Source organism: Micropterus dolomieu, linkage group LG12 (assembly GCF_021292245.1).
Source record: "Micropterus dolomieu isolate WLL.071019.BEF.003 ecotype Adirondacks linkage group LG12, ASM2129224v1, whole genome shotgun sequence".
Lineage (NCBI taxonomy): Eukaryota > Metazoa > Chordata > Actinopteri > Centrarchiformes > Centrarchidae > Micropterus > Micropterus dolomieu.
The window spans coordinates 27,943,660-27,964,524 of NC_060161.1; the positions used below are offsets into that span (position 1 = coordinate 27,943,660).

Sequence of the window (20,865 nt, forward strand, 5' to 3'; positions counted from 1 at the left end):
ACAAACTTGGAGAATAACAAATAAACATAAAAGGCAGACTTTCACTGAGTCAAGCAAATAAGCTTTTAACTTAAAGAGTAGTTTCATTTTCTACCTGTAAGGGTCATTCTTCCACTCCCCCAGCTGCCAGTGAGTGGGGAAGGTCAGCTCTGTCTCTACCTCCCTCTCTGGTGCCTGGACCTCCAGGCTCGGAGGTCCATTAGTGCCTCCATGACCCAGCTCCTGCTCACCAACATTGGGTTTAGAGGAGCAGGACGAGCTGGGCAGTAGGAAATCAGGCTGGAAGTCTGGGAAGTGGTCCCTGGGGATATGCAAGCTCTTGGGCCGGCCATCCCGATAAAGACCGCCTTCACGGTGGATTCTCCCCTCGGCTTCTCCAAGGTTCTTCATGAGAGAGACGCTCCTCACAGGAGGGGGCGGCTTGCGCTTGGATTTTTTAAGCGAGATGGAGCGTGAGCGTAGGCGCAAGCGGCCATCTGCACTGTAGTCTGAAGCTGTGACAGAGATCGTGTCTGTGGTACTGGCACTGTCTTCAGAGCTCCCTCTAGGGTAGAGGAGGGCGTAGTTCTCACCCAAACCTAGGAAGTTATGCTGTTGTTGGTGGTGGTCTGTTATTGCCATAGAATTCCCGTTCCCTGTAGACATGGCATTCCCATCTGGTGGCCCTATACCACCTTCTGTAAAGCAGAAGGAACCAGTATCTGTGGGGGTAGAAAGGGAACGCTCCCGGAACTTGAAGGCGTTTGCCGCTGCTATGGAACGTGCCGACCGTTCCCGTCCTCTTCCTGCCTCCCCTACCCCCCCTCCTCCACCTCCTCTTCCTCCATCCGCTGCAGCCCCTTCTGTCTCGCTCCTCTTCCCCATCATTGCCGCTGCCAGTGAAATCCCAGGAATGTTATTCCCTCCTCTCCCAGAAAGGTTTGTCACAGATGTGAATGAACTGGAATGTGAGCTCACCGACTGTCCTGAGCTCACCAACATCAACCCGTCCTGCGTCCCTCCCCCTGCATTACCGATGATGCTGTGCTGTTTGGGCGGAACTGCTGGGCCTTTGTTCATGCTGTAATTGTAAGGCTCATTCCACGCTCCGGGAGAAAAGGTAGAGCCCTTTGGTCCGTTCCAGGAAGTGGAGGGTGTGTTTGAGCACAGCAGTCCAGAGTGGTCCATAGTTCCTGGGTGAAGTTCGTCTCGGGCACTGTGCTCCAAAGTGTTGTCTGAGAAAGACAGGGAAGACTGAGAATTTATTAAAGTGATTAAAACAAACTCAATTGATCATTAAACCCAAATCAAGACATGTGAAGATATAAACACCCCCACAGCTAATAGCAGCCCAATAAAAAAACAATTTGACTTTTTAACAAATGTTTAATATAAACATAATAATGGAAGCATGAAGTTCACTTTCTTGCTTACTTCAACAACAATAAGTCCTTTAGATACTGTATACTCCACCATCGCTGGTTGCCGGCTAACTTGTATCTGAACAAATATTCAGGACAAGATGTTAATGTTGGTCCTTTTGTTTCTGTATTTTGATTGCATTTGGATTAATAATTGAATGTACTTGTCTTGGGCGTTTTTTGTAATCGGTTGTTGCAGGGGGTAGATATTGTATAAAGATGTATTTTATTCTCCTACACACCTTCCTCACAAGTGTGCATTACATTATATACTAACACTGACATTTTTGCAAAGGTCTGCAGTGAATCAGTACTCAAAATAAGGTTCATGCTAAGTTTGGATGTTCTGCTTGATCTCGGCTGTCTACAATTAAGGCCTTATTCAGGTTAAACTGTTTACGCGAAACCGTCATACCCAGCTATTGAGTATCCCTGTTACAGTAAATAAACCAATTAGGTATGAAAAGATCCTGGCTGCCGGCAACACCGTTGTTCACTGAGCAAAACAAATTACTGAAAATACAGGGGAAAGAAATGATTGAACCAACATTAATCTATACTGTGTTCTTTTTAAAATTCACAATTTGGTAGGTGACAAAAAGAAAGACAAATGGTTAAGATGTTATGTCAATGAAATTTCTGCAAACACCTTCTTCAGTACAATGTAAGTTTATAAACATATGTGTTTCTGTAGCCAAAAGAACAAAAGTTAAAGGTTTCTAACACCGACAGAATTTCAGCTGACATTGGGGTTAGTAGTTAATGAGTAGAGAGATTTCATTTTGTAGTGACCTGTTCCTTTCTTTTCCTTTTTTTCTGTTTTTGGCTGAAGGCGGTGCACAGTTTGTGTGAGCAGTAAGGAGATCCGCACCACAGGGACGCAAGAAAGAAGAAACGGAGAAGAAAAACATGGGAGGAGAGTAAGCACTTCCCCTAATGGTTACACACACCTGCAGGTAAGGTTGTGTCGAGGTCAGAGTGTGTCTTCCTCAGGGGGAGGTTCTGGTGGAAGGTGTCCGTGACAGGTTCTAGGGAGCGTGGCTGGTGGGGGAAGGGGTCCCCTGGAGAGGGGGATGGGGATGGGGAGTGCTGGAGGAGGTCGACACCGTGGAATTTCCCTCCTCCCCCTTCACCTGGAGGAGAAACATGGGAACAGGGGGGTCAGCGAGAGGAAGAGGAGAGTAATTTTACATGACACAGTAAATTTAATAACACAGTAAATCCATGTTGCTGACGTGGCAGTAAAGTATTAGATTATGACTCTTTAGAGATAGAGATCTTTAAAGACAAATTTGATTCCATGAGCATCACCTGAAAGGGTGCAGCATTTTCAACTCGTATCTGTTAAGATGGTCAAGACAAATATGATTTACTGTTTTTATTAGACTCAATAGCTTCTCTCACTCGGGTAAAAAAGCATGCAGTAGTGTGGATTAAATCAAAGTAATTGATGATTCCTAGAAAATTGTTGATATGAATGTTTGGGGAAAGTTCAGTAAGAAAGATATTTTCTCTCACATTTAATATTAAATTAAACATAATGTGCATTTTCGCATCATTAGTTGTACTATTACAACATAGTCTTGTCAATCTCATCTGTTTCACAACAATCATTATATAAAAATAAAGAATCATTTACGGTTACTTTCACTGCTGTTTTTTTTTCAATCACTGTTAAACTGCCGTCATTAAAAAAGGGATGATGCCCTCTAAACACAGACACATCTGTGCAATCTAGTATTCATCAAGATGCATGTGAAATACAAACTGCCACTCACTTAGCCGGATTCACCAACCTCGTCAGTGTTTAATTCAGATGTCCAAACTCAAATTACCTGGAGGACACTAGCCAGGTTGTTCTCTTGAAATGTGAAATAAAAATTTTAATGCTCAGATTTACTCTAAAATACAACCCCCATCAAAAACATAAAACTAATATATTTGTGAGCCAGATTTAACAATGAACTCTGAACATGAGGGCAGCCTTATGCAATTCTTTCCGGGGCCAGTAGTTGGGTTTAAATCGTCACACAGGGTAGGAGAACGTGAGTGTGCTCTGTGCATTGTTGATTCATGGATATCCTGTTTACCTGATCGCTGAGCATTTGAGGCACTGATGCTCTTTACATTCCACAAATTTGTTTAAATGAGCAGGTTTTTGTCTTACAAGACTTCACCTCATTTGGAGATAACAAGGAGTACATTAAACAGATGTAACTACAAGCTTGAACAGCCTCATTTTCTTTTTTCTGTCACCATAAACCTACATGTTTATGTTCCACTTTTTATCTATAGTGACTTACAGCAGATGATGCTGAGAAACCTGCTGTTCTGTTGTACTTCCTGTCCTCCTGATGTCTGGTCTAGGCTGACAGTAATCCAATGAGTCATTGGAGGCAGCAGGTCCCTACCTGATTGCCTCAATGACATGCAGTCACCCGGCTGCATAACTCAGTCAGACTTCTATTAAGCCATCAGCCTTGTTTTACAGCAAGGAATCATATTGGATGCAATCTACTGCTAAGATTTATCTCCCACAACAAAATTATGCCATTCAGTGAAGTTTTGCTTTCCTCGGTGAGAGAAGACCGGGATGTTAAATCAGACAGACAAGAATCACACACACAAACAAAATCAATGAGGAAAAACAGAAAATGAATTAAATGAAGTTGGATCGATGAAAAGGTATACTGGCATTATGCCAGCAGTGCCAAAACAAACTCAGTTAAAAGAACAATACAGTATTTATTGTACAAGCACTGACTTTAAGGGGTCTCAGTAAGCAAAATACAGATTTCCGGTCTTTTTGTTTCTTCATAAATCAAGCATTGTGTTGTCGAATTCAATAACTGCTTGTTTTGCAAACCATAAACCAACAAGATGGTGAATGGAAAACTAAAATCAAAGCACAGTCTGTGTTTCTACTCAGTGATCTAGCAGTAGATATATTGCCTTTTGCACTTACCCGTGGTGACATCACTGATAGGGCAGTGATATTTTAGGAAGTGTATTAGCCTTTTGCTGTTCAGTTTTTGGGTAAGTTAAAAGTACTCTGACTTACTTAAACAATAAATAGATTAATACTAATTAAGTAAGGTAGTTATTACTAACAATGTATGGCAAGGAACTAGTCACTTTGAAAATACTGTAACTTCATCCGAAAGGCTTCCAGAATCAGAATTAGAAAGAGCTTTATTGCCAAGAAGTTGTTTTTTTTTACACGTATGAGGAATTTGCTTTGGAGATAAGGTGCTTTACGTAGACAAACATACAGTTTACATAAATAATGTAGAAATATATAAATACGTAATAAAAAAACGCAAGTTATAAAAGGATAATAAATAATAAAAGAATAGAGAATAACACAACAAATACAACTATGTGTAGAGAAAGACAACGTGGCAGATATTTACATGTTCATTACTCTGGGTTTGTGTTGTGCAGACGTTCCTATGTTATTTGTGGTCAATAGTACCAGTATTTATCCCTGTGAGGTGACGACACCTATTGTATGAGGAGAATCCTTATGGATGAAAGTCTTTAGTCAAGACTTCGGTCTAGTGATTTGGATTAAACTTTTTCCACAGTATAGCCCACACCCAATCACTGAAACATGGCTACTACTTCTACTATTTTTCTACATGCCATTTGGACCTGCTTGTGCATGAAACACAGTGACTGAATTGCTGTCTGAGTCTAGTTTCAATCCAGACATGTAGAAGTCTTTTGACCTGTAAATCACCAAATTAATGGGCAAAGTTAGGAGGACTGGGAGGGTCTTGACACTGATGAGTTGTTGCACAAAATTAATTTTGGAAGCCAGAAATCTAATTTCCTGGCAAGACAACCATTAAATCACTGATTTAATTGAATCCCATCAACCCTGGTTGATGAATCGTGGTCACTTTATGTTTTTTGTGTTTTAAAAAACCCTTGCTGCTGCTTTTGAGGGGATCTTTCCACATGTTTTCTTCTGCTTTTTCCACCTGTCTGTTAATCTCTTTATCTCTCCAACAGCCTATTCGCCTCAGTCATTCCTCCCGTGACTATTGACTATTTTCTCTTTAGTTCATCCACTGAGTGCCATTTAATTGCTATTCCCCTCTGTGCATGAATACATAAGAGTGTTTGGGCTGGAACATCTGCAGCCACCCAGCAGAGACTAAGCTATGACTCAGCCATTGAGTGGGGTTAAATATGACTTCCTGCCTGGCTGTCATGCTTTCACCCACTTCTTGCTGGACTGTCTGACTCTTTAATCCTGTTTTCTCCAAGGCAATTTTTCAGGCAAACATGCAACATTCACACGTGCATCCAAAACGCCCTCTTCTTCTCTACTAGCCTCATCCACAATCGAGCTGCCGTTCAGAGGTCGGGAGTCTCTGTGTTGCTCCTGCAGCCATAAATAATAGACACTATTTCAACTATCAGCAGCCTTCACCAGAGAGACAAGACAGTGATTCATTCTTAATGTCTCTTCAGTATAGCCGTGGCTTCACTGCTTTTCTGCCTGCTGTGAGTGTAGTGGGCTCTGTGGTCTGAGATCCTGTCCTGAAACACAGATGTTACAGTTTTAATCCCTATTACTGCAGCCAAAAATCCTGTTACTCTTTCTAACAGGCTGAACTTGATTTTGAACTACAGTAGCTCAGTGTAAGTTCAACCAAGAAGACTATCTTTATGCCTCATTCATTCACAACCCTTTCTTTCTCTCTCTCTTCCTGCTCTGTAATCAGCTGACTATGGTGTTCACGCTTTAGTTTACCAATCAGATTTTGCCACAATCATCACAGCCAATATTGTGGTCCCAATAAAAAATTTTAATCTGTTCTTCTCTGCTGCTGTCATTTCAGTCCGAAATCGCTGCAGCCCTACTCCAACCCATTTGTCTCCCGCTTATCAGATCCAGTCCCATTTCTTTCATTCAGATGAAGTCTCTCCTGGTTATAATACTGTGTAACCCTCAAACCCCAGAAGTTACTGCGTGATTAACCGGGGTCGGGGTCCATAATATTTTAAGCCATCCTTGCCTCTATAATCACAAATAAACTGCCTTTCATCTCCTAAATTAAATACAATCTTCTGGTTGACAGTTAACTTTTGAGCTTGGGAAAAGCCGTTTACAAATGATGAATGATGCCGATGATGCTCTTTCCAGGGTCAGGAATGAAACTGTCAAGCTGAGATTGTACGCCAACATTCATTCAAGAAAGTCCAAGAGGTGCAAAAAAAAATAAAAAATTGCTAATGCTGGTGAAAGCCATGTGATGCAGTTTAAAGCTTCAAAGGAAACGAGTGAGTGGGCCATTTATAACAGCAACAGTGTGTAAAACAAGAGTAAAAGTGTCAGAAAATGGGGGTATGCCAAAGTAACACCAAACACTAAACATTCAACTTGAGTTTTTGATAAAATAAATAGCACCTTCAGCAACAGTGGATCCATGACAATTAATTGTATTTGAGTAAGACTGTAAAGTTTTGTCTCAAATCCATACCACGTAAAGTGCACTCAAAGCAGACAAATGGAAGACAAAATCCAGTTGATTTTTGAGTGTAATGTTGATGAACACTATTCTTCCACAATGCAATGCACAAAGGAAATGGAGGAGCTGCTCAAAACTGGAAAACATTTAAATAAGTTGTGGATGATGATGAAACAGCTAGAAAACATCTTAGGAAAAACATTTTGATGTGTGTTTTTTAAGTTTAATTGGCTATAACTTTGCGAATGGTTAAAGCTGTGGTAGTCAAGATTTAGAAAGTATCCCACCCCCTTCATTCAGGCCTCCCTCCAAAGCCACTCAACAAAACATATTTTCATGTGTAGTGAGTGCACGGGCAGAATTTGCAGGTAGGCAGGCAGATAGGCAGATAGGCCAGCCAAAAAAACATAAATCACAAAGTAACTTTTGTATTTCAAACAAATAGGAGACTTATTAGCAAATTTTAACAAAACTCCCTTCACCGCCATGCATCACGGGAATTCTGAGGAACGGACTTAGGCTGCTATATGTCTACCCGGAGTCACACAGGCGGCGTGTGCGCCCCTGTTTTGTTCAGTCATCAACTTCCACTGGAAGCCTCTCAGAAGTGTTTCAGCAGCAGAGCGTGCAGCCTGCGCCACTTTAATGACCTGTTTTTAATATGTCCTTTTTGTGCTTCTACTACCTTCTTCAAAGCTCTATGTGACCTGTTTCGTCCATCGTCTGCAGATCCCACAGGGAGCATTTCAGAATAAGACCGTTTTACCTGATTGATTTTGCTGACATGTTTAGATTTTGTTGATTTGGTGATAAATTCTTCCTTTTTGTGTTTCTACTATGATTTAGTAGACTACAAAGTTAAATTGTTTCTTTTTTGTCTGTTAAACTGTGTTTATTGTTTATATACGATCGGGGGGTCTGCACAGGGTATTTTATTTTGAAAGTGGCAGTGTATTCTCTCCAGAGAGGAGTGAAGAGACACTTCTGGTGTGAGCACAAGCATTGACAAGAGTGGCTACGATCAGCTCCAGCAGCCGCGACACAGACGGACTCAGTGGACTTACAGAGTGAGTCCGGGGTCATGTAAACCTTGGGTTGGGCCCCTTGATAAATAAGACAGTTTCAACATATCAGATAGTCTGTCGATCAAAAATATACTGGTGGATCAAATGTGGCCTTTAGTCCGGTCAGTCAGGCCACAGCAACTTCAACCAGTGGAGAGAGGACCAATTTTCACAAAGTGAAAACCTCGACAAAGCAACAAGCAGGAGACATGTCTGTGCCATCTTCAGAAAAGAAGATATAGAGGACAAACATACTTGTTTAAACATCTGTTTTGGAGCTACGCAGACATGAGTTTTCAACTTAAGTGCAGGGAGTCTCATCAACACCGTCTCAAAATAAAAATGTTTTGCTCCTTGAGAAGGATCAAATCAGAGATGCATTCAAATTGCTGCCCAGCGATGGATTCTTGTCACAAAGGGCACAATGTAAAGCCAGTCGGATTTGCCACAGCTCTTAAGAGTTCCTCCCTTCGTCAGATTCCTGGTAAACGGAGGCGTTCCAGGTAAACTGAGAGGATTAGACTGTCTGCAGCTCAGCAGCATGAATGCCTGTCTGTGTTTCCGCTCAGCTCCACATCCGCAAGCTGACTCTCTGCACACTACAATCAGAACTGCATTCACAAAATGCCTGTTTCATTGTCTAACACTTTTGTTGCTTTACATGACAACATTTGCAAGCTGTTCACCAGCCTGTCTGCAACCGTCATTATTAACTCTTTTTTTGTGGCATTAATGACCAATTTTACAGGCTTAATAAAAAAGCAACAACTGCATAATGATTCCAAATCACTGAAAACCACTTCCATAGACAACATTTCAGTAAGAACTGGATCTTTGTCAGGTCAAAGTAAAAAAGTAATTATTTACCTGAATACAAGCTCTGTCTGCCTGTTTTCCTTTCTACTTGCTTGTCTTTGCAATAGAATTAAATAGTGTTACATTCATAAGAAGCCTTGTTGGTGAAACAATCCCCGTGTCTTTCTGCAGTTATATCATGTAAAGGATCACATTTAGGATAAGAAGAAATCAACAGATGCTCTTAAAAATGTAATTAAATGCCTGTAGTGTTAAAAGTAAAATGATGAAATACCAGAATAATAGCACAAATCAAGTAGACATATACTTGAATAATTTCCCCTCCACATGAGTAAATCTCAGATTGATTTTAGGGACTTTAGAAATTATAAATCTTAAATATTCAAAAAAGAAATTGACCTTGAAAAAATAGATGAATTGATAAATGTCTTACCATGTCAATCTGCCTGTCTGTCTCTCAGCCTGTTCAGCATTCACATCTTCACTGCCTATAGTGCTTCAGTCATTCATGAAAATTGCCAGAGCAAGATGTGCAGGGACAGAGAGAAAGAGTGCAGGAGGAAGAGACAGCAAAGTGGGAGGAGGGCGCTTTGACAAAATGTTCTCTCATTATCCTTCATTCATTATTCCTTCATCCTGTATCCCTCCATCGTCCTCTCCTCTCGTTCTGTCTTTCTTCAAACTGCATTTTTTCTCTCTCTTCCTCCTCACCTCTCTTTGCTGCTCCCTTCTTCTGGCTTCACTTTCCCTCGTGCTCACTTCCTCTCTCTTTCTTTCTTTCGGTACTGTTTTTTTCCCCTCCTTTTTTTTTCGGGGAGTAGAGAGGAAGAGTGGCGAGTTACCATGGCAACAGCAAGCTGGCTGCAAGCTACCTGTTCGCTGGTTTACAGAGAAAGAGCGAAAGAGAGAGGGCGTTGGGGGGGATTGAGAGACTGGGGAGTAACAAGCTGAATAAGTCTGGTGACATTCTCTATTTTTGTGATTGTCAAGATAAATGAAAAGACCGAAACCAACGATGAACTGATCCGACTAACAAGTACTGTCTCTGTTGCCAAAGCCCGATATCGTAGCTTATTCCTCTGTGCCATACAGCTCCATTGTTCAAAACTATCCATCCCAGACTATTAAAAACACATCACTGTTACACTGGGTGACATGTTCCTTAATTACCATGAACACACACACTGTAGTTCATTTGTACTCTACTGCCCCAAATACTCACCAGACCACCAAATGTGAATTAATCCACGTTTGAAAATAACAAATGCACTTTTTACTCCTGTTTAATTAACATTTGCTAAAACCTACAGTGCACAGCTGTTACTGAGCCTTTAGAAGAAAAAAAATATTATTGTGACCCATTTTTAAGATTTAAGTCTTCTGTAGGGACCAATGGGGTTTGCGGCTGAGAGCCACAGAGAGGTTAGAGATGGACAAACACACTGCTGGTTTTGTGTTTTCAAGGGACTTGCTGACAATCAGAAAAATACACAATAAGTCAGCCTTGCCCTCAAAGTACTCCCCCTCTCTCTCTACTAAGTGTATTATCTCTCAACCTCTCTCTCCCTGCCTCCGTAATTTTTCCTCTCAGTGTTTCCATCCCTGTCTCTCGGAAGGAAGTGAATACCCACCAAGTACAACGCCACAGGCAAGCATCATCATACCTGACCTTTCACTCCCATACACAGTGGGTGAGAGATGCAGAGCGAGAGAGGGACAGAGGGGAGAGAGGGCAGGAGAAAGAGACAAAGACACGGAGAGATATTAAACTATAAATGGATGTGAGCGAGAATGAGGGGAGAGGCACCCAGTGACGAAGCAGTTGCTATGCCAAAAACCAGGAGGACCAAACACACGCATGCACACACATTCACACATGCAAAGACACACACACACATACACACACGCATGCACGCAAAGTAAACAAGGAGGCTCCGTTGTGACGAGTGGAAGCAGGAGTGTCAGAACGATATTGCAGGGGATGACCACAGCATACTAACAGCTCTGATGGCACGCCATGCACACACACACCCACACACACACACAAAGACGATGCACACAAGCAAAGCTGACTGCCAGAGACGGGTTAGGGCGATAGCGAATGTGATCATAAGAAGAAAATGTTCCCTGCGTCAAATCTAGTTTTTCACCCTTAAAGCTCAAACTTGTGTCAAATGAGAATCTGTGGATGTGTGCGTTATTGTGTGTGCGTGAAAGAACTGCATTTCTACATCATCCAGTCTAACATGTGAGTTATGACTTTTGACATGAATTTGCAAACTGTTAAAGTAAGGAGCGAACCTGCATGCAGAGAACTAAATGTTGAAGCTTTCCTGCTGGAATACTGAGCTTCTTGCTGTTTGAATAACTCTCTCTTCTTAAATCGTTTATTACGTGTTTTCTTTTTTATGGCTAAAGTGGATTCAATAAGATAAATTACACTGAACAAAATTATAAACGTAACACTTTTGTTTTTGCCCCCATTCATCATGAGCTGAACTCAAAGATCTAAGACTCTCTCTATGTTTACAAAAGGCCTATTTCTCTCAAATATTGTTCACAAATCTGTCAAAATCTGTGTTAGTGAGCACTTCTCCTTTGACGAGATAGCATGATGGCATATCAAGATGCTGATCAAAGAGCATGGGTATTGCACAAGTGTGCCTTAGGCTGGCCACAATAAAAGGCCCCGTTTCACTGTATTGGGGGGGTCCGGAAACTTTTGTAAACATAGAGAGAGTCTTAGATCTTTGAGTTCAGCTCATGATGAATGGGGGCAAAAACAAAAGTGTTGCGTTTATAATTTTGTTCAGTGTAAAAAGGGATGATACTGCTTATCCAATTTCACCTGGTCATCTTAATTTATATTAACTACAGTATTAGTCCCCTTCATCTGTGAAATTATTGATTTAGAAGATGAAGATGTTATACAATCTAGTGATGCTTCATCTTCTGGGAAAACCCCCCACTACATTTGAAAATGTTTTGTACAAAGACATTTTCCCAGTGGTGAATCTTTTGAGGAAGGAAATTAAATTTGGTGTTTATAACCATGACCAACCCCTGAACTTTTTGATTGTAACAAAGGTCACACCTGCCTAAATCTATGACTAAAACCTTATTTGCCCAAACTTCCATCCATCCATCCATCCATCGTCAACCGCTTATCCTGCGTACAGGGTTGCAAAAAAAGTATAGCTTAGTTTTGTACGTATGTAGGTTTTGACCTAATGATGACGCTACGTGGAAAGTGGCAAAGTTAGTACATTTCATATTGTGGGTGACATGAATGTCTATTTATAAGTCTTCTGAGAAAACTTCAAACCTTATTACAAAAACTGTCCAAAGACAAAAGGCCCATACAAGCTAAAATATAGGGACCATTTATAGCATTTAGTGCTAGGTTTAGGTTATTTCTGATAGCAGAGATATCGCCAAAATCAAAGTTACAACTCACCTGTGTTTTTCACAACTAATTCTAGAGCTATGAAGCAGTGATTGCAGGTCAAGTCACATTATACTGACTTCAAAAGAGACCGAAATTCACAGTTATTTTGCATTTCCCTTCAGTCTAATTTCCCATGACTCTCACTTTTACAACTGTCAGAGGAAAACTCCCTGGAGAACAACGCAGAACGTGTGAATCCGCTGTTTTGCTTTGAGGCGTAAAGTGTGTGGAACAAAGTCAATAATATTTTTCTATTACTACAATAAACCAATGATGGCAAATCATTAAGATTCAGTTTTAACCATACACGTTTCAAAATACCGCCTGCAGTAGTTGTTTGCACATTATTTTCAAGTCAGACATTCAGAGACATCTAACAGCTGCTGAGCGCTGATTCATTTCCAATTTTATCTCATTTTGGAGGTTGATCTAAATCTAAATTTAATACTAGATTATGTGTCAGTGAACTTTCATACTGAGGCCATAAATTCTGATTAAAACAAGTAATGCTTGAAGCTTTTTATATACAGTCTATGGCATGAAGGCACCAGGCTATGGCCAACACACATCCAAGAAGTGCCTCACCTTCCCCCCTGATAGCACACTGTACTTAACCACAATCCAACCCTTCTTCAGTTTCACTCCTGCTCCCTCACTGATCATGTGACTGTTTTAAACAAGGCTAACAACAATTTCGACAAAAAGTCGCTTAAAAGTTTTGCTTACAAAAATTCAGACCGCAAGGTGACATCTTTAAAGGGTTTGTTTTGTCTGACCAACAGTCCAAAACCCCAAATATATTTAATTTACCATAATATAAAACAGAGAAATGCAGCAGATTCCCCCCCACACACACCAGGGCAAGCGTGGCATTTCTCCTTGACAAAAGACTTAAATACCTACATCCAAATATTATTGGTTAAATTTCTGAAGATAAATTAATCAACTAATCAATTGAGCACTGCTGTGAACTATCGTCACTAAGACAGCTTGAGCATATAAGCATCTTGCTCTTTGATTAGATAATCACCACTGCTTCAAAGGCTAGATGCCAGTCGCCTGTGTTTACATGTATCCATTTAAAGACAGCAAAGTCTTTCACTACTTTGATGGCTCAGGATCTGTCAGGTCCAGGCGATGAAACATTCATGAATTCCCTGAGATACTGTAGCTGTGCCACTCCAAAGACTTCTAAGGCAAGAACTTGGGAAAATATTCTGCTGTCTATACAGATTCTGTCCCGAATTTTCATGCAGCACTACCTCAATAACTCTGTTACCGTGAAACCGCCCTGGAGGCTTAGTTGGCTAAAATGCATATAATACCACTGCAATGAGTCTGTTGCATATCATCACCTTTCCTGTCGCTCCTCTACAGCGTTCTTTAAAAAAGGACGAAACACAAAAAATTAGCGTTCAAAAATATCTCAAAAAGGTCCCTTTACACCAGCAACTTCTCAATGTGCCTTTTATCACAAAGAACACAGAGGTTCAATGTTGATGTGAACTTTTCATACAACCATGTAATTCATTAGGGAAGAGAATAAATGTATGCTTATATCTAAATTAGAGACACTATGTGCAGTAATTACCCTATGAAAACCACCCTCAATAGAGGACCCAATCAGTCCAAATGTGACCCCCAACTTGTCCTCAGAGTTTTATCTCACCTGTTACGTCGAGTGGCAGGAAGTGACCTGGTATGCGTCTCCCGAGGTGCCAGCGTGGTTTCTCCGCGACAGGTGGGCCGATGGTAGCAGAAGTGGCAGTGCTGCTGCTGCTATTGTTACTACTCCAACCCAGCGGGGGTCGATCTGAGCCGCAGGTCGACGGGGACGGCGAGGGAGACGGGTCGGTCACGGACCTCAGTCCAAACACCGAGGAGGTGGTTTCATCCTCGTAGAGCTGTTTGGACGCCGGCTAGAGGAAGAAGAAAGGCAGCGTTAACACGTGGAGAGCAGTCAGATCCGGTTGCTTCAGAGAGACTAAAATGCGTGTGTATCTGTCCTGATGTTTCCTTTAGCAAGACAAGTTCAAGCTGTAAATCCAGATGTAGGAATAAATACAAACCAGCCTTTTTTTAAAGCAGCCTTATACGTACCTACATTAATTGATTCATTTTTGCCTCTTGGGAACAGTGAAACAAGCTGTAAACACAATACTTAATACTTAATACTAAACATAATCACATTATAAACAGGATATAGTGAAGCAAACAGTCTGTTTACACATCCAGCACATAGAGAGAAACATAAGCATCCATATGGAAATGTGCTTCCACAATATTCACTCTCCTTTTTATTTCTGTTATGCATAAATGCTCCAATATGTTCACCAGCAAGTTGCTAACTTTGTCTGTTTGCTACTTGCCGCTGAGCAGGTTGAAACGAGGTTGATGAGCCTGTTTTCAGGCCTGCAACCTTGGTGAAAACAATGAGCTGAAAGAGGCTAAAACACTCTGTGGAGCTGGGTGGGTTTGTCACTACAAGCAACCCCTTTCACATTACATGTAGTACATTATAGAATATTATATATTATAGTGCAGCTTAAAAAAAAAGACCTTTAATATGTGAGTTAGTGTTAGCTTTACTGCTTTCCAATGCAGAAAAACACACTGTTCCTCTATGTAGGCTATTCACACACTGACTGAATTAGATGAATGAGATTAAGTGTTATCTCTGGTCATGGCTTTGGGAAGAAAGAAATTCTTTGTGAATGGTTTCTTAAATGTAGTTTTAAATCCTTTAAGAAACACAAATTCACAATTCTTTCTGGTCAGTTTTCTTGCTCTTAAACTGTATTGTACAACTGTTTTTTCTTGTAGTGACAACCACCTTTCTTCTCATAAATTTCAGCCATCTCAATGCAGCATGTCCCCCTCCCGTCAGTAATATATGGGCTCAGATTCTATTATCTCTGCTTTTGTTCCATCTTGTACCATACTTTCAAGTTCTTTGAGAGTTCTTGTTTCCGTTTCGAAAATTGGGTTTTCTTTTTTAAAATTGCTGTTATTGGCTCAAGCACACACAAAACTCTAAATTCAATTACAGCAAAAATCAATACAACGGAAAACTTGGAGAAGGCAAGACTGGCATCTACTTTCCCCCGAAATAAATTGTTTTGTCCTCTTTAAGCTGCTTCAATGCCAGTGAGAGGAAAGAATGGTGAAGTAGATAAGAAGTGAGAAGTGGAAGAAACAGAGACTATGAGAGTAAGTGTTGTAAAAACACACTTCTCAATTTTCCACCTGTCTCATAGTTAGAAGAGAGAATTATTGTAAAAGACAGAGAACAGGAAAGAGAAATGTGAGTTACAATACTCGAAGGTGATGGTTTACATTGGTATAGGAAAGCAGAAAACATAGCAAAGAAGCAGAAGAAGTGGATAAAAAAGGCAGAAATATGGGAAATTTCTTTTTAGATCGTATTAGCCAGGAGGGACAAAGGCTGACAACTAGCAGATACATTTCTGGTTGAATCCCTTGTGCCAACGGGAAGATATAATCCCAGCTGGGAGGCAACTGGCATCTGTCAGCTGCCTGGTATTAAAACCCTCGCTGCTCAAAGAGCCCTTGAGCAAGTCACTGAAACCCAAACTGACTCAGGGGCTGCTGCAATGCAGGACACACTCCTGTTTATCCTCTCTGATGATGAAATACATGTGTATGTGAGAAACACGTGTATGTTGCTGTAGAAATTCAAATTCAAGTTGTCTCATGGGAATCTACCAAATTCCAATTGAAATTAGCCCAAACAGAGAGAAAGGCGTTAACTTAACAGAGCTGTATAACAGCTTGCTGAAGGAACGGTGCGTCGATATGCAGCGGATGTGCAGCCATCATGCAGTAAAAGTCACAGTAGGAGTCCATCGGGCTGCCATAATGACACAGTTCTGGGAAATAGCCTGAGAACGATTAGCAGCAAAGGCAGAGAAGGAAATAGTGAAAACAGAGAGGAAATAGCTGCAGAAAGTCTCCTTTAGGTTGATTCTTAGTAGATACCTTATAACAACAACAAAACAATTAAAGCCCTAAAAACTTTTTTTTTACCACCTGTATTAGATTCCATAATCAGTCAGTAACCACTCCACTGTGCTTCAATGAGAATGAGCTGACTGCAAACAGCACTGATGTCACATGCTATTTTAATTTCTGATCAAGTATTGCCATCTGGAAGACACTAAATGATTTGGCATTTGTTTATGGAACCCTGTCGAGAGTGTGAAAAGGATGATGACTAACTCTGACAAATCTAAAAGAGCGGGTGGCATACATTGTACAATAGTTTTTGGATACATCAGCTTTAGCCTTTTATATAAAAAGGCATGATGACAAAAGCAATGAGGCATTTTGTCACAACACACATTTTAGCTGAAACAGTGTTAGTGACAATGAAATAGTAATTTGTTGGCTGCTGGGAGAAGAACAATGTAACTGATTAAATACTGAAACTACAGTACTCTCTCAATAAAGGAGACGCTGGAATCAAACATGACAGACAGATTTTACATGTATTGAAACTTGGGGCAGCACATGTGACAGAAGCCAGCGAGGCTGTGCAGTGAGTAAACCTATCTCCCCGACACCTTAAGAGACCAACCCTAGTGCCCATGGGTTTTAGCCTCCTCATCAGCGTGTCCGCCTCTCGTACCCGAGGTCGACTTGGGGCCGTGCAGTAAGTTCTCGGGAGCAACCGGTTCCACATACCTACACACTTTCAATAGCTACTTTGTCTGCAACAACTTGTTTACAGTGCAGCCAAACAATGTCAACAGATGGTGGTAGAAGTATTTAGATCCTTTACTTAGATAAAAATGCTAATACCACACTATGAAAATACTCCACTAGTAAGTAAAAATCCTGGTTTTAAAGTGGTATTATCAGCAGAATTTACTCAAGTATCAAAAGTACTTGTTCTGCAGTAAAATGTTCCCAGTCAGTGTTTCTGTGTTAATATTCCTGCTGCATTAATGTGTATGTTGCATTTTACTGCTACAGATGTTTAAGGTTGTGTTGGTTTTATCTACATTATATCCTGTTGGGTAGTTTAATCAACAGCAATGCATCATTTCCTATAAGGTCATCATATGATTGCAGCGTCGCAGTCCTGCAAGAACCACGTATCTCTAAAAAGTCAACTTTTCATGAGCTCAGAGAAACAGACCCATATCCAGCTTTGTGATGATGTATTTTCCTGTTGATGCAAAGAGTGTTTTACAAAAGGTAATTTAGCTTAAGAAGTCAGAGAATTTTCTCTGTCCATAATGAACCCATTCATGTTCTGGACAGGAAAAAAATGAAAGATTGCAATCTGAAAAGTAACCAGTAAGTACAGCTGTCAGACCAATGTAGTGGAGTAAAGAAGTTCAATATTTCCCTCTGAGATGTCGTGGAGTAGAAGCATAAAGTTGTATAAAATGGAAATACTCATACTTGACTTTGTACTTCAGTACAGCACTTGAGTAAATGTACTTTTTGTTAGATTCTGGTGTCTTCTGCATTACATGACATCTCCACTTTTATCCTCCGCATGGCGTACAAGTATGCGTACGTTTTCTGTGAATCCATTGTGTGTCGGTACATAACTTGAATCGTGCACAGGAAAGGAGGACTCCAGCAGTAACAATGCAAATTTCCACTGTACATAGAAAAGTATTTACTGATTGCAAAAAACATTAAATGGCAATTGAGTAAAATTGTAGCCATAAATATTGAAATTAAATACAACTTGCACTCACAAGGTTACTAGTGTGAAGGAATTTAGGGGACGTTTGACACAGGTATCCCCAGGTTATGTTAGCGTCACTTGCAGAGCTAAAGTAAGCCAAAGGTGACAGCCAAACAGTAGAACAGACTCTGGCTCTTGTCGAAACTGGTAAAAGTTCTGTTTCAGATGGTGTCTAACAGAGCAGCGAGTCATCGAGTGATGGCAGACAAACAAGCCGAAATTCATCTACAAATAAATGTTGTAAAAAGTTTTTAGTGGTTTTTATCGCTTCGAATTTTTGAAAAGTTAGCAAGAACTAAACACTGAACTATGATATTAGCCTGTGACTGTTTAGTATAATTTCTGAGGCTTCTGCTATCCATTTGCCTTTTTAATAGCTAGCTAGCTGACACTGGGGCTAGTGACTGACAGCCAGAAGAGACGCAGGACGGGGTGCTGATGTCACACGTTGATGTAAATGCTGCCCTAAAAGGCTGATTAAAATTGTCTGAAAATGTTCATAGAGATGCCTTCACTCGAAAGTAATGCCTTCTGAGGCACCTGCAGCAAGGCAGTGAGGCCCCAGACAGGAAGTATTCTTCAGATTTGGTGTTGATATTGCACGTGTTCACACGTACGCTGGAACTATATCTCCTCAGCTGAGTCTCAATAAACAAATTCACCAGAGATTTACCAAATTAAATGGAGAAATACAGTGAATAAACGAAGAGAAGGAGACACATTCATACTCGCTACAACAATGCCGCTGTGAAAGACTAAAATACTTCAGGGGTGTGCAGCGAGTTGGGTAACATACAGTAAATGTCTGATGTTGGGTTCACGAAGCTAAGAAGAAAAAGAAAGTTTAGAAAGAAACTGTAGTGCAGAAATACAGAGTGGAGGAGAGAGAAAATAAGGGCAGAAAGGGCAGAAAGAGTGGGACGAAGTGAGTTAGCGTGAGTTTAGTGGGAATTTGAAGGCTGCTTTCTTGCTGTTCAGGGAGAAAAGCGAAAAAGATAAGTGAGGTGGACAGGATTTGGTTTGTGTGTGTGTGTATGTGTGTGTAAAAAGGTAGCTGTGATGGTTTCAACACAACAGGAGGCAGACAAGTGTGTGTTTTTGACTGTGGAGAAGGTCATACCAGATAAAATAAAAAAGGTGGAAATTATTTTGTGGGTGTGCTTACTTATAAAAGACGTGTGGCTTCAAAATAAGCGTAAATGAAACTTGAAGTGCGTTCGCAGACAGATGATATTTGGTGTGAGTGAGCCTGTGTGTGTGTGTGTGTGTGTGTGTGTGTGTTTACCAGGAAGATGAAGTCAGGTCTCTTGTTGTTGAGGGAGATGGGCGATCGGCTAAACGAGGTGGACGTGTCGTCAGAGCTCTGCGAGGATGGATGCCGGAAAGTCTGACCGGTCAGCTTGGTGTCATACAGCTGCTCCTCAAAGTCTGCACACATACAGACACACACACACACACACAAAACATCCAACAACACAAGCATACAAACCGACTAGTTAGCGTCAACTTTCTGCAGCACACAAATGCACACAAGAATAAAAGTGCACTGACACATGCACAGAAACTCACAACCCAAACTCACACACCAGATATCCTATTTGCATGGCCGAGAGCAGAGATCTAGTACGACTGCCGCCTTGCATCACCCTGCAGTTTCCCTACTGTGTCTCCAAGTGCAGCAACTTCTGCAGAGGAACCTTAAAGGACTCCCTAAGTTTTTTAATCCTCTCATGAGTAGCAGGGCTTTCTCTCCTCTCGTTCATTCCTTCTCTTCGACTCTCTCTCTATTTTTCTTTCTTTCACGTCCTTCTTTCTCTCCTCATCTTGGACTTTTTCTCTAATGCTTCTTCTCGATATCTGACTGTTTCTCCTTCTCTGGCAGCTTAGACGACTCTGCCTCAGGCCATTGTAAACAGATTCCTAACCCCCACCCCGCCTCCTTCTTTCTCCCGCTACAGCACACACACTCCCCCACACAAAACCTCAGCCAATCCTTTGCCCCAAAACACACTCCCCACTCATCCCTAAAGCCCTCTATCACACACACACACACACACACACACATACACACACACACACACTCCCAGCTCCATCCCGCTGACAGCTTTAGTAGAGGAGCAGCGTCAGTGAGGTAAAGAGTTTTAGGTTGAACTTGCTTCCCAGGACAATATGGATTCCTTCCATGTGGAGTATGGTTGCTTAGTGACACCAAGGGTTAGTGCCAAATTGCTTTATGGCACAAAACAAGAGAAAGGTGCTGTAAAAGACAGAATGTGTGGTCTTTTGCCACAAAAAGTGAAGACTTCTGTTGTGACCGAAAAGTGACAATTTAATTTTAATAATCTAAGGGAATTGATTAACTAACGGGAGGAGTTTACTACTTGTAGGAAACCGAGTTAATTCATTCAAAGGAGCTTTTTCCACTTCAACATACCAAGTAGATCTTAGAAATTAGGGGTTGCCTTAACGGAATTATTTTGATAATTGTTATTGCCGCAGTCTGCAGTTGAACATACAGTGCAGAACCCTTCCCAGTCTCTCTCTGCAGCTCGTATCACTCAGGTTCGCCACGCCCACCAAACCCACAAGAAGGAGCCTGTGAACCCGCAAAGGGCTCGCTCTCCGTGGGGAGAGTGTCACCAGGACCCTCTCGCTGCAACGCTGCGACGCTTCAGAGGCAGCGCCGAAAACATCTAACAGAGGAGCAAGTACACCACTGTCCACAAGTTATTTCCCACTGTTTGTCATCATACCTTTTTTCCACTTGTAGTTACGAGCACCATGGCATTTACCATACTGACCCGAAGCTCTGTGTAGAGCCGGGACGTGTTCTGTTCACCCAATACGCTGTTGTTGGCAAAGGAGGGATGGGCAGTTCTTTCATTAGTGGTGGTTGTTTCTCAGCCACTGTGTTTGCAAAACTGAAGAT

At 41.2% G+C, this 20,865-nt stretch overlaps 1 protein-coding gene across 1 annotated transcript in view; it reads right to left on the minus strand.

The window, feature by feature from the left end:
* Window positions 1-90: 90 nt before the first annotated feature.
* Window positions 91-20,865, minus strand: part of LOC123979882 (NHS-like protein 2) — a 66,976-nt gene continuing 46,201 nt past the window's right edge. The window contains exons 3-6 of the mRNA XM_046063992.1: window positions 19,222-19,364; window positions 13,881-14,130; window positions 2,351-2,533; window positions 91-1,214 (exon numbers count right to left, since the gene is read on the minus strand). Coding sequence (XP_045919948.1) covers window positions 91-1,214; window positions 2,351-2,533; window positions 13,881-14,130; window positions 19,222-19,364 — 1,700 coding nt within the window. The remainder of the gene's footprint in view (window positions 1,215-2,350; window positions 2,534-13,880; window positions 14,131-19,221; window positions 19,365-20,865) is intronic.